At 34.5% G+C, this 26827-nt stretch overlaps 1 protein-coding gene and 1 pseudogene across 1 annotated transcript; both read right to left on the bottom strand.

Annotated features, from left to right (window-relative positions):
- Nucleotides 1-3379: 3379 nt before the first annotated feature.
- LOC124936664 (dof zinc finger protein DOF1.3-like) lies at nt 3380-4888 on the bottom strand. Its single transcript, XM_047477180.1, has 2 exons — nt 4742-4888; nt 3380-4487 (listed from the first exon to the last, which is right to left on the bottom strand). The coding sequence occupies exon 2, from the start codon at nt 4124-4126 to the stop codon at nt 3503-3505; it is 624 nt and encodes a 207-aa protein (XP_047333136.1). The 5' UTR covers nt 4127-4487; nt 4742-4888; the 3' UTR covers nt 3380-3502.
- Nucleotides 4889-6569: 1681 nt separating this feature from the next.
- On the bottom strand, nt 6570-12314 carry LOC124935093 (annotated as a pseudogene).
- Nucleotides 12315-26827: the final 14513 nt, after the last annotated feature.

Below are 26827 nucleotides of genomic sequence, written 5' to 3'. Positions count from 1 at the left end.
GGACCCACACCCATGTTATTTATGAGGCTCTAAAGAGAAGAGAGCTCATTGTTGCAGTCGCCAAAGGGCGTGCCTTGTTCCCGATTCTTCGCAAAAGGGAGGCCAATTTCAACCCTCTGAACAGAACGACTAAGGTAGACAACAAAGTTAACAACCGTATGCAATTAATCATGGACTCCTACAGCTCAACAACTGTATTTTATTCATGGCACGATTGAAGAACTTCGTAATAAAGCGTCCAATGCCGAGCTGAATAGCTCGGATGTTGAAGAGGAGCTAACAAATTCCTCCTACTCGGTCTGTTGAGGAGATTCGTCTTCTAGATTTTCTCACTGCTGAGCAACAACAACCTCCTTTAGTTGAAGAGCAGACGACTCTTCACACTACTGTGCAACAACTTGGCTCTTCACACCGCCGAGCAGCAACTTCCTATCACTATTGAGCAGTAGTAGCTCCCTACATATACAGAACGACAGGAACTTCCTTCTGATGAAAAGGAGTTATCTCAAACTGCTAAGCAACATTAACTTTCCTCTATTGCTAAGGAGCTGGTCTCAAAATCTGCAAAGAAGGATCCCTCCTCTGCTCCTGAGCAACTCACCCCATCTGAGCAGAAGTCATCTGCTGAGAAGGAGCCTTCCACGATTGTTGAGCCGCATTCAACTCCTATCTCTAAGAAGGCCTCTTCTATGCAAACAATCTCATCAGATAAGGTGACGTCTGGAGAGAGGTAGTCATCCCTCAAATCCAAACGTTCTTCTCCTTCTTCATTCAAGAAATCCCTCGCTGATAAAACTCTCAGTTCTGAAGAGGTGTCAGGATTATCAAGGATCTATGCACTGAAATTGAAGGAGCAGAAGGCGAGTCTCAAGCTATGATCAATATGCCTTGAGCCTCATCTCCAAATAAAGAACCAGCACTGTCTGCCATTCAAGTAAGATTTCGTCCCTCTCCTCTTTGCTATGTCCTTACTGGTTCCCACACTGTCTCTTCGGACCCTAATTCCCCTAAGAAGTCCTCTCGGGGAACCATCGATCTCCGGAACTTCATTATGGAAGCTCTTGCGCCTATGCAGTAGAGCATCAACTCAAACGTTAATAAGTTGGAGATTCTGGAAGAGCGAACTTCCTCAAACGCAAATGCTACTAATGAGGTAGCCCTGGCTCAAGAAATGCAACCAAAGAATTATCGAGGACTTCAGGTGAACTATCGATGATCATAAATCAGTTGACCAGGATGAAGACTACTCTACTCAGGAACAACTTCGACCTCCAAAATGAAACAAGGTCAACAATGGGTATGTTCATCCTTTAGCTACTCGAAATATATAAATCCCTTAGAATAGAAGAAGTTGAGTGAATCGAAGATGCTGACTCAATCGCTAAACGCTTTCAAGCTGAAGAAGATGTTGCTGCTAAAGCTGTTGACCTTGTTGTTGATAATGTTAAAAAGGGGGAACTTGCGGTCGGGGAACTAGTTCTAGGAGGAAGCCATACCGAGTAGGTGGTCGAGGTGCAAACCGTGGAGGAGGTCGAGGAAGAAAAAGTCGATGGAAAAGCATTCTCTTCGACGAAGTCAGCAAAAGCGATCAAAACAAAGACTGAAGCTTCAAGAATTAAAAGGGGGATCTCAAACCTTGTATATTTAACATTTATCATACTTATATTAATGTATTGATTACCTTTTAATTTCTTGTTCTTAACTCAATTTTAACATAGTTTTAACATCATTAAAAAGGGGGAAATTGTTAGATTAAGTTAAATAAAGAAAAAGGAAAATTAATTAATTGAGAAATAATTAATTAAGGGAAAATGTTTTAATTGAGTAAAATAAACTTAGGTGAATAAGTTTAAATCAATACGACATAGTTTTAATGATGTGTTCATGAACAAAACTAAGTTGTGTTTTGTCTATGTGCATGTACGTATGAAGAAGCGCGATTAAACGTCTTGCTTCAACAGACGTGTTGGTCTAAAGAAGCACAAGAAGACGTCTTGCTTCAATAGACGTGTTGGTCTGAAGAAGTGCGAGAAGACGTATTGATTCAACAGACGTATTGGTCTGAAGAAGTGCGAGCAAACGTCTCACTTCAACAAACACTCTGGTCTGAAGAAGTGCACTAGCAGACGTCTCACTTCAATAGACGCTCTAGTCTGAAGAAGTGTGCAAGAAGATATATCATTTCAACAGACGCTCTAGTCTGAAGAAGTGCGCGAGCAGACGTCCCACTTCAACAAACGCTTTAGTCTGAAGAAGTGTGCTAGAAGACGTTCCATTTCAACAGACGCTCTAGTACACCACATTCTACCGAATATTCCGCAGTACAATCCGGTACACCACGATCCAACTAATATATTCTTATGTACGTTCCCATACACCTAACATACGTCTAACGGAAAGCTAACACTTATCCAAGAGGCGAATTCAACCGTTGCTACACTTCAGATATAAAAGGTGATCAAAGTACAACGACGAACTCTCTCTTCCGCATTAAGAATTCTGAATTGCTAAGTGCTGTGATTTACTGTCTCTAAGATTACTCTGTAATTCTCTAAGCTAAGCTGAGCTATTGGTACTATACTACCTTAGTGTATTTTCAGGATTATAAGTTGAACAGGACGGTGTTTGTTCAACAGAGTGTTAGCTAGGAGTTCAGAAACAAGCAGTTGTTAAGTCCTATGTTTTGACTGAGTTTGTGTAGTTGCTATACGAATCAAAGCCTTCTAGTGAAAAACCTTCTAGAAACAAAAGAAAGGGTGACGTAAGAGTTTTATCTCCGAACATTTATAAAACTCCTTATGTTATTTCATTTATGCATCTTCCAATCGTTAATCTGTTGCTTCAAATCAAGCAAGCATTTCCGCACTTGAATCCGTTCAAGAGCTTGCGAAGATTTGTGAAAAATAAAAACATATTTTCATCTCTAACAAAATTAAAATCGAATTAAAAGTGATTATTAGTTCAACAATATTCAACAATTGTTATTTTTTTACCCAATCATAACAATTTTTTTTTTTTGATTAATTTCATTTTATGTTTGCCTTGACTCTAACTACTAGCTACAATATCTAATTTGTGATCCTCCTTAAATTCCATCTTTACACTTTTTTTTTTTTTTATCAAATCAAAATTGATTTTACTCACAAAAGGAATGAGATATAATTCATGCATAATTTTATTTCTCAAATTAAATGTGATCACACTTACAAAAAAAAAAAAAAAGTTTCAATTTAAACTTTGGCAAATTTTCAAGAGAACTATGTCATAAATGATTGAAAATACAAAATTTCTAAATAGCCTAGTAATAACATTGAACAATAATGTTTTTTAATTAACATTTCCTTATTTCATTCAAAGACCAACCAACCAACCAACCACCGCCTTAAAGGTCAATATATACATCAAGTAATCGACACCTTACTAGATCAATTTTAGATTTTTATTTTTCAATATAAATTTTTGTTGAATGATGTATAACAAACATGATTGAAAATTTCTGCTGCTAACTGTTCTTTCCAGGCTCATTGGTTCTTGGTGTTTTCAATCCGATATTTTCTTCACAGAAATTGGTTTCCCTTGAATGTTTCCCTAAACAAGATGATCCAGTTTTGTCATAACCCATGTCATGTCCCACTATAGGCTGCATATTTATATTCCGATTTCCTCCTAAGGTCCATACCCAACATGGCATAGGCATAGATTGTAAAGGAATCATGTTTCCATTTGACAAAAACCGGTTTGGGGTATCAGTAATATCTAGAACCCGATTGAATTGGTAAACAAACGGGGCAATAGGTACAACATGAGTAGTATGGTCTTCTTCTTGAGCTCTTATCAAATGGGTTGTTTCTGAATTTGCAGATTCCTCAATTCTGAGTAGCTTGTTCTTCCTCCTTCCAGCACCAATTGGAACATTCCTTATAGTTCCTCCTGCAGTCCAATATCTTTGACAATTCCTACAGAAGTGCCTTGGTTGATTCACATTGTAGTTGTTGAAATAGCAGAATTTTGTCTCTAAACTGTTACATCTTGGGCATGGAAGGATTTTATCTGGCTTTGAAAACTTCTCTTCCCCTTTTTTATCTTCTTCTTCTTCTTCTGCTACTTTCTTCATATTATCATTCATTTTACCTATTATCCCATTATCAGACCCTTTCACATGATCATATTCCAACACACTCTTCTCCTTCTCCTAAACAATTGCAGACCCAATAAAATACAACAGATAATAGATAAGACCCATTAAGCAAAAACTGATCTAGAAATTAATTAACAATCAGATGTTCTGAAATCATGAGAAGAAAAAATTGTACGTACAGTGATGTTATCGAGCTTGGCAGGAATGGATGAATCTGGCGAATCTTCTGTTTTGAACTTAAATATAGTCATGCCGAAGAGCTTAATGGCTGGATCCTTAGTTTCACCCATGTCTGACTTGTTCTCAGTTTCAGCCATTTCTCAGACTCGTCCTATTCCCCGAGTTATAACTAAAATAAAAACATTCATCAAAAAGAAAAAGCTAGAGAGAAGAAAAAATGGATCGAAAGTTGCAGGATGCTTTTCCTTTTTCTTTCATTCGTTTCTCTCTTTACAGTTCCCTAAGAACCCACAAAAGCTATCAATCAGAGAAATGTGATTGTGAGGCGGAATGGGCTGAGCGAAAGAAAAGGAGAGAGGGTTTTGGAGTATCTGAACGTGTAAACTAAAGAAAGAAAAAAAAGGGGTTAAAGAGATCAAAAACCTGCAAGAAAAAGTGTCGAAAAGATTGCAGAAAATGCGTGAAGCTAACGTACGATAGGCTACGAAAGCATCCTACTATTGTTCAAAAGCTCACACCTTTTCCCCTCTTGCCTTCCGCTTCCCACTCACGTGGCACTGCCTAATTCTCTCTCCTCCATTTCAATGTTTTTTTAAAGAAAGATTGCTCAGCATTTTTCATTAAATATTAACTTTTTAATTTGAATCTAAATTCATTGTATATACCTCCTTTGATTCACAGATTTTGCACTCAATAAGTGAGGCTTAAAAATGGGAAATTTGAGAAAATGACCCCACTAATAGGCTTAAATGCGTATGGTGTGGGGACATAATTTAAATAGCGTTGGTGACTTTTTTTTTTTTCTGACGAAAATGCCCATATTGCGTCACGCATCCTCCAGTTGCGTGACGCATCCGAGTGCATTGTGAAAAGTCCACAATGCATTTGCTATATAATTAAAAAAATTCCAATTTTCCCATTTCTTTTCATTTCTTTCTTTCTTGTTCTCTCTCTTCATTTCTCATTCTCCCATTCTCTTCCTTCTCTCTAAATACACGACTCCCGACGACGAACCCCGACGACGACCCCCGACGAAGACGTCGGAATCCCAATGAAGGAGATGTCCGCTACTATTGGTATTCTTCTTCCTTCCTTTATTTCTTTCGCATTGCTTGTTAGGGTTTATGGATTAGAGATTGATTAGCTAAATGCCACCGGCGGCAAAATACGGGTGCGTCACACAGTTTGGATATTTGTTTTGATATTCTCCAAAATTAAGTCTGATTTCGAAGTTGGAACTAACTAAACCAAGCTCACACTAAAAAATATAAAAGTTATATCTAATTAGTTACATTGCTAACAACAACATGAGTCATGGATAGCATCTGATCAGGATTACATCGAAACTTATAAGGGTTCTATTTTTTCTGCAGTCGTTGCTTTGTGACCAGAACCCAAACTCACCTGCCAACTCAGAAGCTGCAAGGATGTTCAGCGAAAACAAACGCGAGTACAATAGGAAAGTAAGGGAGGTTGTTGAGCACAGTTGGACTGCAGTCTAATTCTTCCCGAGGTAGTAGGGTGGTTGGTCCCTATAATAGAGATACTAAGATTTTATTAGAACTTGAAAAATGTTTTCAACACTTTGTGAACTCTTGAATGGTGAACTACCAACAACATCACATATTTTCTTGGGTTCATTTTGGGGGTATTCAGTTTCAGACAAATCTTGTGCATATATTGTTGATGATCCCCTCTGCCTATTAAGGTTGATTGCTTCAATTCTGCTACTCATTATTGTATTGAATTCTGCTTATATCAGTTTTAGTGTTTGTGCCTTTTATGTTGGAATGAGATATTCTACAACAGGTTTTAACTTTAAATAATAACAATTTAACTATCTTGGAACTCTGTTACAATTTATTTGTAAATTTTTATATTGTAAAGCATTACATTTACCTCAAATCACAACTTCTGGTTCACAAATCACAATTTATTTGTAACTATCCAGACTTGTTTAACCCTCTATAACTTGAAACTAAACCATTGAATCATTTCGTTCAAAATTCAAAGATTTACCTCAATCACACTTCTCTTATCAAATAACAAATAAAAAAATTAATTTACTTTTATGCTATTTTCCAATTATCGTGACTATGATTGTGACCGAGATAAATAAATTAAATGCTTGAACCAACTTAAATGAAGAATAATCTATAACAAAGGTGTTGTATATATACACAGTACAGAGTTTACAGCAAAACTCAAATTGGCACAACATATAAGAGAATTCTAACAAAAAAATATTTGTTCATCGTACTCGTACTCGAGGCTGCTGCCGGTGGATTGGTAATGGAGAGGCAGCAGAAGGTGTCGTATTCATGGGCGAGTGATGATGCATTTTTGGTGGTAAGTTACTTTTTGAGTCATTAGCAGTTCGAGTTTTGGATGTGCTTTTCAAGGACTAGATCTCTTCTAAGGTGGCTAAAACCAGTGACATTTTTGGGCGTGCTTTAGGCTATGATTTTAGACACTGCAGAGCAAGGTTAGCAGCCATAAAAGCTCCCTTTTGAGGATATTGTCCTTCTAATTTTGTGTCCATAATCTTGAATAGTTTTCGTTTGTCCCCTAAATAAGGAATAACCCACTCCACTAGATTCTGTTCTACACCCATTCTTGACTTGTCAACAGCTCGACGACCAGATAGCAATTCGAGTAACACTACTCCAAAACTATACACATCACTTTTTGTCGTCAACCCGACCTGTTTGTTGATTGACAAAATCACAAAAATAATGTATGAAAGTTGATTCTATATATAAGAAAAAAACAGAATCTTGCAAAAGTTCTAATCTATACCCGTGGCAACATATTCCGGTGCTGCATAACCGTGGGTACCCATCACTTTAATCGATACGTGTTTCCTATCTCTAGTTGGTCCTGCCTTGGCCAATCCAAAATCCGACAGTTTTGCATTGAAATCCTACACAACACATTCTTTAAGTAATAATTTTCTAAGTGAAAAGTGAAAAATGGGCTTATTACCGTATCTAGTAGGATATTGGAAGCCTTGAAATCACGATATATGACTTGCTCCTCACTATCGTGTAGAAAACAAAGCCTCTTGCAGCTCCTATGACAACTTTGAACCTTATGGCCCATGAAAGTGGTTGAGGTCCTCCTACAGAAAAAAAATACAATCTGTTTTCAGCAAAAAGAACATAAATGTGCTTCAGGATCTGAATCACGATCCATATGAGAAACTGCCATAAACATTTTAATGTGCATATCTGTGTATTGTGTTCAAATCTGGATCCACGTCCAGATGAGACCTGATTTATTCTCTTAATCTGATTACTTTCATTTGAAAAGACCTGATTTCTCAACCAGATGTGGATCCATATAAAAAATTCAAAATTTTATTGGCATATGTTGAAAATTAACTCACTTCTGAAAAGATGATTCTCCAAGCTCCCTTTTGACAAAAACTCATAAACCAAGAGCTTATCCTTATCACCTTCTTAACAATACCCAATAAGCTTAACCAGATTCGGATGAAGAAGTTGGTCAAGATAGTTAACTTCCGTCTGTATATAATAATACTTGGAAGAAGTCAAAAATAGAGCAAAATAATTACAACCTCAAAAAAAAAGAAAAAAAACATATCAACCACTCCTTGTGACCTTGGAAGCCTTCAGGTTTAAGTTTCTTGACAGCAACAACGATGCCAGAACCTGTCCTGGAAGTAGTGAGCAATTGTTCATCAATCCAACCTTTGAATACATAACCGAATTCACCTTCGCTAAGAAGATTGTCAGGGCGAAAGTTTTTGGTGGCATTCCTTAGCTCGTTATATGAGAATTCCTTGGCATGAGTTGATGAAAGGATTTCACTCTCTCATATTGGAGATGGGATAATCATATCATTGTTTTCTTTATAACAAGATGGGACTGTAATATTGTTCATAAAAACAAACAAACAAACAAACCAATTGTTTAAACCTCAGAAACAAATTATTATTATTATTTGGATCCTAAAAAAAACAAACAAACAAATAAATAAATTTCCTTTCTTGGACGTTGTTAGAGGTTATACCAAATCAGGAAACTACATAAAAGATTTCCAGATAACTAAAGATATCAAATCGAACTGGATGGATTAACTAACTCTACAAGAAATAAATTTGTTTCTTACCTGAATTGCTGGAAGGGATTTGAGCTGAATCCTGCGTGACGCATCCTACGTGACGCATCCAACCAACCAATCTGCATTCAACGAATTAGGGCGAATCAATGACATTCTGTAAAGGAAATCAACACAAACAATCATATGTAAAGGAAATCAACACAAACAATCATATGTAAACGAAATCAACACAAAATATAAACGAATATAGTGGAAATTTTATCTTCGGTCGTCGTCGTTCGCCGTTGGAAATTCTTCGCCGCTCTAGGACATTGAATATAGTGGAATGGTCCACGGTGCCTCTTCGATTGGTTCTTCGGCGATGAAAAAGAAGAGAAAGTCTTCTCTGCCACCATTATGGTTCACAGCGGAGAAGACCTGGATGAGAGAAAAAATGAATCAAAAATGAAAAAAAAAATTATGACTTTATAGGGTTTTGGTTGCGTCACGCAACTGGAGTTGCGTTACGCAACTGGAGTTGCGTTACGCAAGAGTATAATTGTCATTAAAAAAAAAAAGGTTACCAGCGCTATTTAAATTATGCCCCACACCAAACGCATTTTAACCTTAGGGTCATTTACTCAAATTTCCTTTAAAAATAAGTTTTTACTTGAACAATTAAAATCTCATTAGGGAGCTCCTAATTTTAAAAGATCAAAATTTACACATTCACAATATAAGCACTTTAATTTAAAGTGGAGTCTTTGTTAACTTTTTAATTTTAGTAATTAAACTATTACAAATAAGCTAAATCAAATATATCACATATATTTTTTACATTTCTTTATTTCTTCTACTAACACATTTTATAATTGTAGAAATTTTGAGCAAACAAAATTATTTTATAAAAATTCATATACTATCTAATTGTATACAAAATTAAAATAAATAATTATTTAAAAACAATATTATATTAATCGGATTTCAAAATAATTAAATTATGGACTATTTTAAATAAAAATTTAAAAAATAAAATAAATATATAACTAAATGAATGTGTTAAATAATATATATATAATTAATTTTGTATGTTTGTTTTACAAGAAAGAAGAACAAAATTGGACGGAAAGTTGCCGACGACTACTGGACCACCTTAAGCAACCAACCGCAGCCAACTATATGCGAGTAACACAGCGACAAGGCCATGCACATAGCTAGCCAGGTCAGTCAACGCACAAAGGGCGAGTCAACAACATGAAAGGTTCCACGTGTATAGAACCCAAGTCCATGTGGAACCAGGATCGCTCGAATGCAGGCCCAACCCATCATTGCGCGTATGTATCCAAGAGATCGCATGATGCCTTGAAGTCGTTTTATCTTGGAATTTTTCTTTATCCTCGTTATTATATATACTAATATATTTGTAAGATATAATATATCTCTATATTAAACATACAATATGATACTCAATGCAATTTTTTTATTCTATTATGATATTAAAGCAAACTTTTGTTCTTTAAACACACAAAATTATAATCTTTTTGTTACCTCTATTCATTGTTACTTCAACTAATTATTATTATATGTTTCTCATATATATTATTTCCTTTTTCTTTCTTTTAGATGTTCTTATTGATATTCTTAATTTTTTAAACTATTATAGTTTTTTTAGTTCTTTTAGTTGTTGTTTTACCCCAACAGTTAATGTCTATATTTTTGTTGGTCTTAATCCAATTATATTATATTTTTTTGTTGGTTATTTTGTCAACAAATTTACATCGCCTTATTAGATTTATTTAACACTCATGAGTTACATTAGAGTTTTTTTTTTCAGTTGTTGTTTCACCATACAGCTTATGTCTAGGGATGACAACAGGTAGCTTACCCGCCGGGTAGTGAAGTATCCATCCCTGAACCTGAATTTCATATTATTACCCAACCCTGATGGGTATCTCTATTTTTATCACATTTCCGGTTCGTTGGGTACCCGATCCCCGATAGTTACCCCATTACCCGATTAAAATATAAATTTATATTTATTATTTTCTAAATATACTAAATATTAAAAAATGAAATATTATTACTTGCATTGCATAATTAAGTTGTAGAAGTTGAAAAATATAACAACTTTATTGTTATTACAAATTGGATTTCAACAAAAATTAAAGATAAAGTGGAGAAAGTTAACAAAAACTAGAGAGAAAGTGGAAAAACTAGAGAGAAAGTGGAGAAAGTTAACCAAAGTTAGAGAAAATATGGAGAAAGTTAACAAAAAACTAAAACTAGAGAGAAAGTGGAGAAAGTTAACAAAAGCTAGAGTAAATGTGGAGAAAGTTAAAAGATTGTTGAAGTTGAAAATAAAAGGTGAAAGTGAGAAAATATTTTATTATAAAAAGAGTGAAGATTAAGAGTTATGAAAAAGATAAATTAAAATGATGTTGGAGTGAAGTGTGGGTATATGTAACCTAAATAATATATATAAAGTAAATTTGTAATGATGTGGAATTTTAAAAGCCATTTTAAACTTTAATAAATAAATATATATATATATATATTAATATTTCGAGTATCGGATTTGAGTTTTGCACACTCCCTATCTCCGACCCCGAACCTGATGGAGTAATCATTTTCACTCTCCATCTCCGACCCCGATTTAAATTACCCGACAATTGGGTACCTACGGATATCGGGTATACATGTACCCATTGCCATCCATATTTATGCCAATGAAATTCTACTTTATTCGTTATTTAATTTAGTTAACACACTGTCATCTCGTCGTTGGATGAATTTCAACACTTACGGATAACCTGAGAGTTATTTTTCGATTGTGTTTCACATAGCATTCAATACTAATGTGATTTCTACCTTTTTATCGTTTATTAGTCAACACGGTGTCATCCTATCATTAGATGTATTTCAACTAGGGATGGCAATGAGGCGGTTCGGTTCGGTGAATGACAATACCATCCCCGCCCCGAATTTACCCACCCCGCCCCGATCCCCGCCCCGATTCTCAACTTGTTTTTTAAATATAAACCATCCCCGCCCCGATCGGGTACGGGATTTCCCCGCGGTGCACCGAAACCGAATAACAATTTAAATTTAAAATATAAATAATAAAATAAAATAATTCATATATTTAAAGTTATAAATTATCAAAATATTAAATACCAAACAAAAACAACATTCAATAATAATAATTTATAATTTTAAAGTATTAAATACCAAAACAAATAAACTTCCAATAATAATAATGTTTCAAAATATAACAAAAACTGGACTAAATCTCCATTCTTCATCTTCATTCTTCAATTGTTGGGATCACATTCTGTATTAATAAAAAAAATATATATTAATAAATAAAATGAAGTATTATTATTTATATTTAATTATACATATTTAATAAAAAAAATTAAACCTTCTTCTTCTTCTCATTTTTATCATCTCTTGCTACATTCAAAAACGACCTAATAGGCTAGTACCATGTTCAATTGGCACTAATAACATTAGATTCTACATTAATAATATTCATAAAAGAAAATAACATGTAATACCATTTTTTATTTGAAGAACAATAAAAGTGTAAATAAACTAATGAAGTATCATATTTCTCAAACTATACTAAATAAAATAATTTTACCTTCTTTTAAAAATATTAGATTACTAACATACTCTTTTCTCAAACTATTAAATAAACTAATGAAGTATCATATTATACATGAATATAATAGCAAAAGAAAATTATCGGACACAAATATTATACAAATTAAATAATAACGATCTAAACTAATTGTTTATAATGAAAATAAAATAACTAAACTCACCTGAAATCGAAAATATCGTCGTCAAGTCGAGAGAAGATGTAACAAAGATTGTGAAAGACAAAGACGAATATAGAAAACACCCTACAAAAAAGACGTGATGCCATTTTGTTTATATTGATTAGTAAAAAAACAGTAAATAATATTAGCAAAGAGTTCAACTAACCTTCAAACTGAAAACACCTTCAAGATTCAAGAGAGAATCATGGATCATGTACGTAGAATAAAGAAGATGTAACAAAAATTAAAATAAATTCTAGAGAGAGAAATGGTAATGAGGATTGAGGAAGAGGAGAGGAAGATGAAGAGATAAAATGTAAAAGATAATTAGAGATATCGTGTATTAAAGATAGCGTGTAGAGGGATGGAAGATAAAAAAGGTTTTCAATGAAAAAGAGAAAAGTAATGATGACATTAATTAATGATTTCATTAATTAATATATTTTTATTAAATAAATATAATTATATTTTATCGGGTTCGGTTCGGGGATCGGTTCGGTGCATGAAAATACCATCCCTGCCCTAAACCCCGGTCAACATATTTCGGGTTTTCCCCGATCCGTCCCGATCCCCAGTCAAAGCGGGGAAAAACCATACCAATCGGTTCGGTTCGGCTCGGTTTTCAGCGGGGCGGTTTCAAATTGCCACCCCTAATTTCAACACTCACAAGGAACATAACATAAATATTTCATAATCTCATCTTCAACCTTAAGTTATCCAAGTCTTTTTCATCTTTAGGAGAGATGTTATCATATATAATAATACATTTATTAGATATTATCACAAAATTATAATATTGTGCTAATATTATATTATTATATTAGTTTTTTATAAGATTAATATAATGTCTATATATTAGACATACTTATACATGATAAATACCATTCAATTTTTCTAGGCTGTGTCGTTTACAAAATTATTATTTTGAAAAATAAATCAAAATCGAAAGTCTTGTAAAAATAAATTAGACTTATAGTTAAATCTCATAAATAATCTTCATATAAAATCCGGACCGATATTAAGAATAAATGATAGATTTAACATAGGTCTCCTTTTTAATTTTTTCAATTTAAGAATAATCTTAAAATATGCCGTCGCCACCTATTTTTTCTTACAAAATTAGGAAAGATAAATTTTGTGTAAAAATACCAAGAATAAGAGATTTTATAATGTAGGTTTGATGCTTGGTTAAGTGTGGAAAAGAGACTCAACGTTATGTCTCACATGCCCGTTTAGTTAGATGGTCTTTATAACTATAATTTTGGTTTTTTAGAATATATCATTAAACTTTACATTTTTATTGAGTTTTTAATTTTGTAAACTTGTTCTATCATGTTAATCTGTGCTAAGGTGATTTCCACATGGGCGGTCAATATTTTTTTATGGACACAAACTAATTACATAGAACATTAACAAAGAGATTTCATCCATGTGGCTCTTGTGAGCATTTGTGACAACAATATATATATATATGTAAATGAATCACATAACACTATACAAATATATACAAGAATAATAAAAATATAATTCATTAAAAAAATTTATACAAATAAAAGCATGAATGAATGATAAAATAGTATAGCAATGAAGAATACTGAATTCAAACATGGAGGATCAAGCTAAGATATGAATTATAAAAAGATAAACTATCATGTTAACATGCACAAGTATTTTTTATCATTCAAAATAAGCACATAAAGCATGACAGTAGGATCGGATCGGTTTGAGGATTGGGGTCCTATGCAAATTTAAATTTTGTGGACCTTGAAATTATAAATAATTTTTTATTTTGTAAAATTATAATAATATAAAATAAGATATAAATGATTAAGATATTATATTACATAAAGAAATACATAAAGGAGATAAAATAGTTTTATATATTGTCACTAGTAAAAATAATATAATTACCGAGGATAACAACCGAGAGCCATCAAAAGCTTTTGGAAATAAAATAATCACCGAGGGATTAACATGGTTCTCGCTAAATTTTATATAAATCACCGAGGACTTTAGAAAGTTCTCGCTGTTAAAAGATATTTCCGAGGACTTTTAATTTTAGCTGTCGCTGATAAGAATATTGCCGAGGGACCCGTAAGACCCTCGTAAATAAATCTAATTTAGCTCTAAATTGTCACTTACTTCTTTCTTCATTCTTTCTGGTTTCTTGTTTCTTGTTTCTTCTTTCCGGCGAATCTCAAACATTTACCTCCGTGAATCTCAGACGGTTAGATTTTGTGCTAATATCAGTTCGAACTCCAGTTAGCCGAAGAAATCGATGGACCCGTAATGTTTCGCAGAAGAAATCGATACCTCGAGATTTAATTATCAGTTCGAACTCCAGCCAGCCGACCTCCAATTCGTACCAGATGATTCCGGCTCTGCTTCCATCTTCAAAACCGATTTCTCATCAATGTAAGATCCTGATTTTGTTGAAATATTGAGATTTATTAAAGAACAGTTCCTTTTTTTGCCAAACTTAATGGAAATCTGAATTCGAATACTGTACCTGAACAATTAGTTTGGTTGTCATCACTAGAATTCAAATACTAAAACTAGAGAAATATGACAAAGTAGCAGTAAAAAAACACACAAAGGGGTTGTATAAAATTAGGCCGCCAATTTCTTCAGATTTAAACTCTTCTAAAGAGAAATTCAGCGTGAGTTCCTCAAGATCAATTAATTTGAGACCTGTAAATCATGCGATAGGTCTATTTTAAGGAGTCATTTCTACTACAAGTCTATAGATGAAGTTTCAGTACAAACTGACCTGATAAGAAGTAGATTGAGCTGTTGAACGGTAGCCGATACGAGAGAAAACTGAGGAGATGAGGAAGGTTTTCGCTTGAATATGGAACGGGAGAACTGAGATGTGTAAAGACAGTTGTTGTTAGTCATTGTATGCTCTGTTTCAATTTTGCAATTTGATATGAATGTTAATTGATTTTGAGCATGTTTAGAAACTTTGTGATTGATTTGCTATTTCTTTTGATATGAATGTTAATTGATTTTGAGCATGAACGTTTCAGTTCTTGTAGTATCTTCTATTTTATTTTCGATGAAAGTGTATATTTGGTTGTCAAATGTGTTAGGAAATTAACTTGTATTTCAATTTTGCATGCTCGTAGACAGTTAGGACTTTCATAGGATTTGAATATTAAGAATAATCCTGGTAGTATGTTCTCACATGCTTGTAAAATTTGAGGAGAGACGTTTATGAATCTTTATTTTGATCTTTAATCTTCTTTATTCCTTTCCATCATCTGTGTATATGTTAATCTACATTTCTATGCTATTTCTTGTAGGACAATGGTTGGTGTTGCTACATTTGATTCAACTATTCATTTTTACAATCTGAAACGTGTTCTGCACCAGGTCAGTATTGTTCTATAAAAGGCCTTAGTTTTGTGTTTCTTGATTACTATTTGAGATGTTTTTGTGAAACAAAAATATAATTGTTGTTAAGATTTATTATGTGTACTGTTTTGCAGCCAACTTTCGCTTGATTTCGTCGCCGTCCAGTACTTCGTTGTCGTCCCGATTCCGCGAACCGCCTGATTCCTTCGCCGTCCAGAATCGAACAGACTAGTTATTGCTGCCTCTTTCCGTCCAGAATCGAACGAATAGATTGTTCTCATTCCTGCCTCTTTCCCATTGCTGTCTCTTTCCTCTTTCCAGATTCTGCCCTCCATGATAATTAATTTTCTACTAGTGTGTATAATATATATTTAATATGAAAAGAGAAAAAAAAAAGATTAATAATATAATAGATAATTAATAATACTATTATATATTGAAAAATTGGGGCCCTGTGAAGGTGGAGAGTCATATGCAACTGCATAGGTTGGCTTACCCTAGAATCGACCCTGCAAACATGACAAAATGTCAAAATAGTCAAAATTAAAAATATACAAAGTCGATTTTATGGTCCTAAATATTTTTAGGAGAGAAAATAAACCTATCTTATATTTTTTTGGTAAATGGAGAATAAATTACGACTGATATAAGTAGAGAAATTACTAAATTCGTAGCAAAAGAGGGCTTTACTAGAAAATTATTGTTTTATTTTTGTTCAAAATTATATTTTCATGCATTTATATTTTTTTTAAATAATTAAAGCAATAAAATAAATAAAATAAGATTAAATAAAATAAACTAAAACATCAAACAAATAGGCTAAGGTAATTGGGAGTCGAGTCACGGGTAGAACGACCGTTTTAGTTGTATTCATGCTGGAAAGTCATTTTTCAAACGTAGCTTCGAAACTTTGTCGAAAATGAGCCATGTCTGGTTTTCTTGGTTGAAAACCATGACATGGCATAAAAATGCGACCGAAAATCAAGCGTGACTGAAAAATTCAATCGCTGGTTAAAAATATATGGTCGGATCTAGCTAGTTGTCTTGGTCAAAAACTTAGTTAGGCTAGTTTTCTCGTTTGCCCCTCCAAAAACTCGGTCATAAAATACACCATGGCTAGTTTTCTTAGTAAAAAATCAGACCATGACCAAAATCTTCGGTCGCTACTCCTATTTTTTAGTCAGAAACTATGCTATGGTTAGCTTTCTCAATCGAAAACCAGGTCATGGTTTAAAATCATAACCACTAGTCTCTTTTCACGGTCGGATGTTCTTGGCTAAGAACACCTAATACCTAAAATTCCATAAATCAAAATTTAGCTAAAAATAAATGTAATTAATTATATAAATATAATAATCCATCCTCCAATCATCATTCATAACATCAAACATCAAAGAAAATAAAAGAAAATGAAGAACATTCTTGGAAGAAAATTACAAAAAGTTAAAAGTCATTTAAAGCTTCAATTTTAAGGGCAAGAATCTCCCCCATTTATATCTTATACAACAACATACATATTCTTGATCCCTTATCCTCGAGGTCCAAAAACACAATTTAATTAAATTAATCCACTTATTCAAAATTTTCAAAATTTCAACCTATTTAGAGATGTTTTTCGAATCTTTAACTCGAAAGAGCTTTATTATACTTAAAATATATATGGTAAAATTGATACATTTGGGTTCTTTTCTTTCTAGTGATCGAGATAATAGTTTTTGTGATTTACAAATGATGATTTCAATACATCAACCAACTACAACTATTTTAGCAACCGGAGTATATATGATAGAATCGATACATTCTTACTCTTTTTATGTGGAAATCAGGACACGACTTTATGTGAGCAACAAATTATGATTTCAATATCTTCAACCATCACATAAGCTTTTATTTTTTAGTATCATTGGCACATCTGATAGAATTGATACTCTTAAGTTCTTTTGACAAAAAAAATAAAGGATCTCGGTGAACAATCAAGCTGTAATTCCAATGTCTCAACCTTGATGAATATCTTTGCTCATTGATTTATTTTTTTTATTTTTTAGCCTTGAGTTCTAAATTATATATATTTTTTAAAGCAATCTGAATTTCTTAATCCACATGGTTTAAGATGGATTTGATTTTTTTTTCTATGAGCCCCTTTCGATTTAAATTTTCTTAGCAAGTGAATGATACGAAAAGAATCTAATCGAATATCACTTTGCTCGAATTTTGGGAAAATCATCGAATTCCTTTTGAAATGATCATCAATTGCAAATATCTCGTCCTAGAGTATACTTGATTCATAACATCCTTATTCTTTCCTTTTTATTTTCGAAAAAGAGATTGTGTTATTTTTTCACAATTTAAATGAATGAAATAATTATGACTAGGCTCAAATTTTAGAATGCATATATATATTCCTTTTGGAGAGGAATGAGGTCGAGATACAATTCATGTCAATGATAATCTCATTTTATTTTGAAAAATGCCATAGTATGAGCGGGTTTATATAGTTTTTTTTTTTGGTGTTCTTCATATTTTCTTTTGTCTTAGCATTTCTTTGTTTTTTCTTTTATTAGAAAACACTTTGAAAACGTAGGAAACTTCTCAAATTTCTTGGAAAAATTAGAGCCTTATATGTCATTCATCTATTTAGAGATAATTCACATCTCATTCATCTTCTCTTTGTCTCAAGACGTGTATTTCTTGAGAGTGTGTTTAAGGAGGCAGACAATTTGTCTTTGTCGATCATGGCCAACTAGAATGCTCTGTCCGATATAATCTTCGTAATAATAAATGGTCCTTCCTATCGGGGTTTGAAGCTTGCGGGTCCATGAGTTTGTGGGTTGTCTTAAAAAATAGATCCTCTTCACGAAGGTGTCTCGGCTTGACCTTCTAATTGAACGCATTCATTATCCTTTTTGGTAGTCTTGAGTTCTACAAAGAGGATTCAAACCTCTTATCCTCCATTAGAATGAGGTGATCATAGAATGATTTAACACAATCATCTCGACGATCTAAATCTCAAGTAACACTCTTAAGGTAAGAAGTTTAATCTCGATTGGCTCAACAACCTCCATATCATAGACTAGAGAATATGGAGTTCCTCCCATAGAAGTATGGGTAGTCGTTCGATAACCCTAGAGAGCGTAAGATAACTTCTCATTCCAGTACTTGTAAGTATGAATATCTTCTTCATGATCGTAATCACGTTCTTATTTGTTGTCTTGATTGCCCCATTGTTCTGCGTTGGGTAGAGCTAATTCACGTGATGTTCAATTTTGAACTCCTCTAAAACCATGAGCACTTCTACTTGGAAGTGTCATCCATTGTTGGAGGTCGTTGAGTGTGGGACACCGTATTTATTGATGATGTTGTTCTATATGAACTTGTCCATATATAATGACTTTAGCACTTTGTACGAGATTGATTCTACCCACTAATTAATGTAGTAATTGCTACTGAAATGAACTCATGACCATTTGAAGCGTGCATGTAGATTTTTCATATGATGTCAATCCCTCATGTTGATAAAAACCAAGGAGACGTCATACTATAGAGCAACAAAGATGGTATACACTTTAAGCTAGCATGAATTTGATATTGATGGAATCTTTTGATATAAGTCAAACATTCTTGTTCTAAATTTTTCCAATAATACCTAGGTTGAAGAATTTTATTTTCTATAGCCATCTCATACATGTTACCGAGTGTACTTCATTGATAATTCTCATCGACTCAGATTATCTACACAAAGCATGTTATGTCCATCAAATGATCGTTGGTAGAGAATCCTATCATCATCTTGTAGTTTGTAGTGTATTGACGTAATGCTTGTCTTTTATTTTTTCCGAAATGTGATGGGTATTCTCCATTCTCGATATATCTCTAAAAGGGTTTGTACCTTATCAAGTAGATGCTTCGTTTCTTGCGATCATCCTCTTCTCGAAGGCTCGTCTGTTAGGATCGGGATCGCCAAGGGAGACTAGGGTTTCACAAAGGTGAACGCTTACACACACGCCGATTGATAATAACCCTGTTAGAGGTTAATATCGGTCTCTATTCTTTGCAAGTTGTCACAAACACTTGAACCGAGTTCAAGTACGAAAGTGTTTGTTTCAACTTGAAGCAACGAATACACGATTTAGAAAGTAGTAAGGGAAAGAAGACACAACACAAGATTTATGGATGTTCGGAGATAAAACTCCTACGTCACTCCTTCTTCTCAAACCTTTTAAAAGGATATTCACTAGAATATTCAATCGATTTATAACGCTCACAGGCTTAGTCGAACAACCGAGGTTTAGTAACTGCCCGTTTTTTACTTTTTAATACGCTCACTCTGTTGAACAGAAAAAGATTTTGTCAACTTACAATACTCACCACTCACACAGATTAGATGATATTATAATACACTTGAGTTTCTAACACACACTTTTTTGAAAGCTTTAGCGATTTGATAGCAAGGATTCGGGTTACAAGAGTTATAAGGTTAAAAGGTTAGCTGGGTGAAAAACATGATGAAGTAGATGACTTCTGTCTTCTTAAGTAGGAAAATATATCAACGGATATATTTACTTCTTCAACGGCTATATCTGCATCAGTAGATCAGTGTCTTCACTTTGATTGGTTGATGTTTAGAATAGTACATCATCTTGGGATATCCTTTGATTTTTTTTGTACTTTGATAATAATAAGTCAAATGATCATTAATTGGTTTAATGATTTCAGAGAAGCAAATCAGTATACAGTTTTTTCTTTTAATAATTTGGCATTTTGGATTAAATTGACAGACATCTACTCCCAAGAAGTCTTCATTAGACTTATACCAAAATAGTAGTCTAGATTAAGTTGGCATACGTCTGTTCTCAAGAGGTCTTCATCAGACTTGCACCAAAATGGCAATAAAACAATCTGGACGCGTGAAAACTGCTCTCTGCAATTACCGGATACGTTCTGCATAGCACTGATGTAGACTTGTCTAAAACCGTTTTAACATATTATCGGTTCCGCTTCTTGAAGTAGAACCGAGCATACTACCAATAAATAGATGCTACTGAATATATAACTGATATAGAGGGACTATCGGTTCCGCTTCATTTATAATACCGAACTGATAACCGAACATTCTACTAGATGCGCTTCTTATATATAACCGAGCAGACTACCGGTCAGTCTACCGGTTCCGCTTCTTTATAAGTGTTTGCTGATTTTTGCAACCTTCTTTAAGGGAAAATCGAATAGTTTTAATTTCTAGTTTTCTTTATCCTGCACAAAATTAACTTTATTAAGTTCTTTATTAATAATTAATTAATCCTAATAATTAATTACCTATTTATCTAACAATTTCTCCCTTTTTGATTATTTAGAATAAATATTCAAAACCTTGTAATTTTATAATTGTTGGTCGTTTATATTAGTTTATTTATTCATTTTAATCTAACAATTTTCCCTTTTTGATTATTTAGATAAATATTCAAAACCAGTTGAGTTTTCAAAATCAGTGATTTATTCTTTAGCAATTTCATTTCTCCCTTTTTGATATTTTTAACCTAAAAGTATCAAAACCAGCAATTTTAAAATCCGAACTATCATGAAGCATCCCTCTTTAGTAAACATAATGAGAAATAATGTTAGTAAAGCAAACCTGATGTTTCAACAAGAAAGTATTGATCGTGAGGACATAAAGGGAAAAAGAATATAGAGAAGAAAGTTTTAGTGTCTCCCTCTTTTCCTTGCCGCTTCAGCAGCCCTCTTTTCCATATCTATCCTTAGCCCTGGCATGAAGCCGATGATTTGCAACTTTATATTGGCGCAACATCGCATCATCCTCTGGTATTTCATCCTTCGCTGTTGTAGGTTTCGTAGTTTTCTTTTGTTTAGAAGCTTTGGTATTTTTGGCAGTATCATATACATTAATCTCCTCCTGAATACGTCGAGCAACCTCTTTCTCAACTTGTTCAGCGACCTTAGCTTTTTCGTTTTCTTCCTCTTGAATACGACGAACATCCTCTTCATGCTCCCTCAATTTCTCAGCATCGACAGTACTTTGGGATTTGACCATCTTGACAAGTTGCAATAATACAACTTCAACAACAGTGAGTGTCTTGCAAATCATGGGTTTTATCTGTCCCAATTCTTGCCTCAACTCTTGCCTTAACTCTGCCAATCCTTGATTGTGAGATCCTGACGAGGATGCTTGTTTGCCATGGAACTAGAACGTTACAGATAATCTACTCAACGTCTGGCCTTGGAGTTTCCTCAGAGTTGGATCGAGTTGAGTCAAGAGAACATGATTGAATAGGTAGTGTGTGGTGAGAGCTCACTTGAAGAAATCGTTCCATACAGGCCGGTCTTTCAACACTATCATTCTTTGTATTATGACCATGACCAGAAGACTTACCCGATAAAGATTTGACAAGGATTAGTGTTTTGGCCGGAGGAGCTTCAATTTCTTTTTCAACAGGTGGTGGATTAGAATTAAAAGTATCTTGCTCGTCCTCATTTCTATCCCCATTTGAGGTTGTTCCCATTAAACCGGAGTCAATTTCATCAGCCGAAGTGATTTTATTTCTTTCTTCTATTCGTTCATAATCCTATCTTCCCATTCCAAGGTACTTCTCTTGGCCTTAACATCATAACCTTCAAATAATTCTCGTTCCTCGGAGGGAGTCCAGGTAGGCTTTGAAGTTTGATCTTTTTCAACCAACGGCTGCTCCGATAGTTTGAGGTTCACCTTGATAGCAAGGCATAAGCACCTCTTCAACCGGCACAGGCATCGGCTTGCTGCTTTCAAATTTCGAAATGGTTAATAAAAAATCCTCCATAATAGCTTTCAATAGCATAATGACATTCTTATCTACTCTCGTTGTAGCCCTTGTTAGATGAACTTTTCTTCGCATTTTTCAATGATTGGAAGCAGTACCTTCCTTCTAGCAGAAGCCTCAACAAGTTCGCTCCTTAGTAGAGCCTCAATAACTGATGTGGTTCTGGTCATAGAAAATATCACCTTTTCTAAAGACAGAAGTGTAGACCACTTCTTTTCATTTGGAACTTCCGGAAAGACTTCACTGAAACTAGTCTCAAGCCTTATGTTTGCCCATACAAAAAATAGATTCACGGTATCACTAGCTTTCGTGTCAACCTTCTTGAGAATACGCTTAACGATTTCCTCAGCGAATTCATCATCTTTGTTAGGGACCGAAATCGGTTCTCTAATCGATTCGGCAGGGGTCGGAGTAGCTTCTGTGATAATCTGAGCATTTAGAGTTGGAGTGTCTGTAACGTCAATTGGGATCTCCTTCTGAATCTCTTGATTTACATCGGTTTGACCGGTAGATACCTTCTCTGACTGACCGGTTTCTAACGCGGTGGACCGATCGATTTCAGGTGGACATGACCGATCGGTTTCAGCAACAATATATACCTAATCGGTTTTAGCTATCCGATCGGTTTCATCAACAACCTGCTTTATAATATCAAATACTACCGATTGAACCTCTAAAACCGCAGGCTCAATCATAGTATTGGAAAGTGCCGAGACTTCCTTCTAAGGTGGAATAACAATTGTGGCATCGAAATGAGGTGGGGTTAGAATATTTACCTCGGGTTGATTCTTCTGTTGGGCGGAGGAGATCTCATTTGTTTCCTTCTGTCTTGTTCTTTCCATACTAGTAGCGCTGGCGGTGGACTCAGCGGCAAACCGGAGTTTCTTCAATGATTCCATCCGGCTGTCTAGGTTGGAACGCTTAGAACCGCTCTCAGTCTTCTCGTTAGTAACTCTTGCGCCTACTCGATTGTTGGCTAGAGGCTCTGGACATGGATCCCTTGGCCTTGCTCATTCTAACGATATACCTCCCAGTGCTAACAAAAGTTAAAATTTTGCTGAGGGGAAGTGGGATACCTGGACCGGTAAGTACGTTTATGTGGTTTAAGATCCAGCCGATCTGCATGGCAAATGCAAGAATTCTATTGGAGTTGGGAGACACCATCTCGCGTAGAGTGTTAAAGAGAATACCTCCCCATTTTATCTTTTCGCCACTCACTATGGCACCCATCATATCGAACTTGGATCGAGTTAGACAATCGAAGTTCCGCCCTTCCCTTGTAATGCTTTGGCGGTAATATCGCACAAGACGCGGTATTCACATTTCATATCCTTATTCTTTCCATTAAAGCTTACCGGAATATTGGTATCGGAGAATATTGTATGTATCCTGGATGTCGCGGTTTGAGATAGCCCCTTTGAGAAATCTCGGTCCTTTGTTGGGAGTTTCAGAACTTCGGCAAATAGATTTTCGGTGATGGTAAACTCCACACCGTTAACTTTGACCATAATGGAACCGTTTACTAACCTTGTTGTGAGGAAGAATTCACGAACTGCTTCTGGATAATAGATCGTCGGACCTTCTAGAAAGTTCCTTAAGCTAGATTCTTCAATAGATTGTAGTAACTTCCGCATCTCGATCGATCCTCCATGATAGATGCAGTCGAAGTTAACCTGGACAATATGAATAAACAGAGCATTATCTTTTCCCATTATGATGTTTTTAGTTGAACATAGAAGATGAAGATGTATAGTTTCTAAAGAGATGTTAGAGCAAGAGGTATGTTCTAGGGTTTTGCAGATAAGTGATTCTTCGGGATTGCGTATTTTATATTCCTAAAGTCCAGCATGCTGTCCAATTAAAATGTGTCGGTTATATGAATGATTACTAAAATAGGACACTGAACCGTCAGATTTTAGTGTGTGACCCCACGCCCCATCAAAATAGGCAAAATTGGCGCCTCTTTAGAAAATAAGTCTATTCCCAATAAAAACAATAATTAATTTTAATCCATAAATGTATATAATCGTTTAAACTTTAATTAATATTTTACTTTAAAAACATTTATTAAATGCAACTTAAATAATAATAACTTCATTAATTAAAATGTCGATTCAATATAGGATAACCGATTTTAAAACAAAATAACCGGTTTACATTCATTTAGACCTAAAAGTGACATAATGCAATGACTTGAAAATCTTAGATTTCATTCCTTCTAGCTTGTGCCGCTTCTATCCTATTGATCCATCTTTCAAATTTTTCTTTGGTTAGTATATTGGATGATCTGACATAAGTTTCGGGTCCAAGATTAATATTGAAGGAGAGAAGGATGCTGCTGAGTTGAGATACATATTCGGTCATCATCCTTCGTGAAGAGATCATTCTCTTTAGATTTTCAAAAATGACATGTGACCAGTTGATAGGGATGCCATTGACTATGGAGATCATCATCTCGAATGTTTTCTTTGTGTAGAGATGAGTGGACTCTTTTTCCATGATCGATGCTGTTGAGTTGAGATACATATTCATCATCATCCTTCGTGAAGAGATCATTCTTTTCAGATTTTTAAAAATGACATGTGACTAGTTGATAGGGATGCCATTGACTATGGAAATCATCATCTCGAAGGTTTTATTTGTGTAGAGATGAGTGGACTCTTTTTCCATGATGAATCTACCAACTATGTCACTAAGAATTTGAATATGAGGGCTTAACATGGATTTGACTCCATGAGTTTCCACACGATTTGGAGAGTTCGAGAATAGGAGGGTCATGTCTTGGATGATGTTGTCTGGGGATGGAAGAAATTCGGAGAACCCTTCGGTGGGAAGATCAAAGAGTTGAGTAAAATCTTCCTCTTCAATCATAAGTGATTCTCCTCTCACTTTTGACAAGATGAAACCGTCAACAATTCTTACCTTTTTGAAAAACTCACAAACTTCTTCTTCATAGATCACGTGTGCTCCTTCAAGAAATTTTCTCAATCCAGTATTTTCCAAAGGTTGGAACACCATTTCAAGAGCCTCATTATCTTCAAGAGATAGAATAGAGTTGAAGTCGACAAGAAGAGTGTTGCAAGAAAAAGCTGGATTCATTTTAGAAGGTAGAGAGTGAGAGAAAGATTTCTAGACTTTAAAGAGATCCGAGATAAATTTGTTGTGAGTTGTTCTTAGAAAGATCATCCTTAAATAGGTATATGAAACCGCTTAAGGGTCATCCTAAAATCTATTGGGCAAAGGGATCTAGTTGTTATGATAGTCATAAATGTGAGTATTAAGAGACATAACTTTTCACGTTACTTGAGGAATGACTTTTTTGAAAATTGAAATCAGATTTAATTGTTTAAGATAACTTTTCAAAGATACTACTGAGAAGTTCACAAGAGTAACCGGTCAGTTTCTTTCCTAAAGTGACCAGTCATTTATCTGAGCAAAAAACTGAACCGATCGGTTTTTACTAAAAAACCGAGCGGTTTTTAAACAGATTACTGCATTTTAAGTGCTTTAGACGGTTGAAATATTTTTGAGAAGCTAAGGCTTCTCCCTAAGATAGATTACTGATGTAGCTTAATTTTAATAAACCTTGATTTCATTAAGATTTTAACCAATAAGTCAATTTAACATACATAGTAGCCGATTCATGATGCAGAATAACTGTTTCCCATTCGAACAGAATGATGGAAGGATTTTTATCCTAATATTGATATTTAGGAGATCTTAGAGTTATATCTTTCTTGATCCTCTCTCTTTCCACCCTATCAATATACATCTGAACCCTTTCTTTTGTTAGAAGTTGGGAAGGATTGAGTCCGACTCCTAGACCGAGGTAGACATCAAGATCAAAGAGGAGACAACTTAGCTGAGATGCGTAGCCGGTCAGCGTTTTGTCTGAAGATATCATTTTCTTCAAGTTATCGAAGATCACTTTCGACCAGTTTATGGAGATACCTCTCGTGTTGGCTATCATCATCTCAAAGGCTTTCTTAGAATACAAATTAACGGATTCCTTGGCAAGAATAGATTTTCCAGCGATCTCGCTGAGAATTTGATGTTCAGTTTGTAGAAAGGATTTGGCTCCATGAGTTTCGACGGGATCGAAGGAGCAAGAGAAGTAGTAGGATATATCATCGATTATTTCATTTGAAAATGAGAAGTCGGTAAATCCTTCGGTTGGAAGTTAGTAGCTACGTGCGAAGTCTTCTTCATCGAGGATGAATTTCTTCCCTTGAATCTTAGACATGATGAGGTCACCGCGGAACACCTTGGCGTTTTTGAAAAACTCAACTACTATATCATCATATATGACATGACGATCTTCTAGGAATGGTCTCAAACCCGTGTCCTCTAGGGATTTGAACATGGAAACAATTTCTTTATTTTCACTTGATGGGACTGATTCGAAATTAATTAGAAGAGTGTTGTTGGAGAGAGCTAGATTCATCTTTTGATTT

The sequence above is a fragment of the Impatiens glandulifera genome, chromosome 4, assembly GCF_907164915.1.
Source record: "Impatiens glandulifera chromosome 4, dImpGla2.1, whole genome shotgun sequence".
NCBI lineage: Eukaryota > Viridiplantae > Streptophyta > Magnoliopsida > Ericales > Balsaminaceae > Impatiens > Impatiens glandulifera.
The sequence above is the reverse complement of the archived record's forward strand: the minus strand, read 5'-3'. Positions and strand labels throughout refer to the sequence as shown.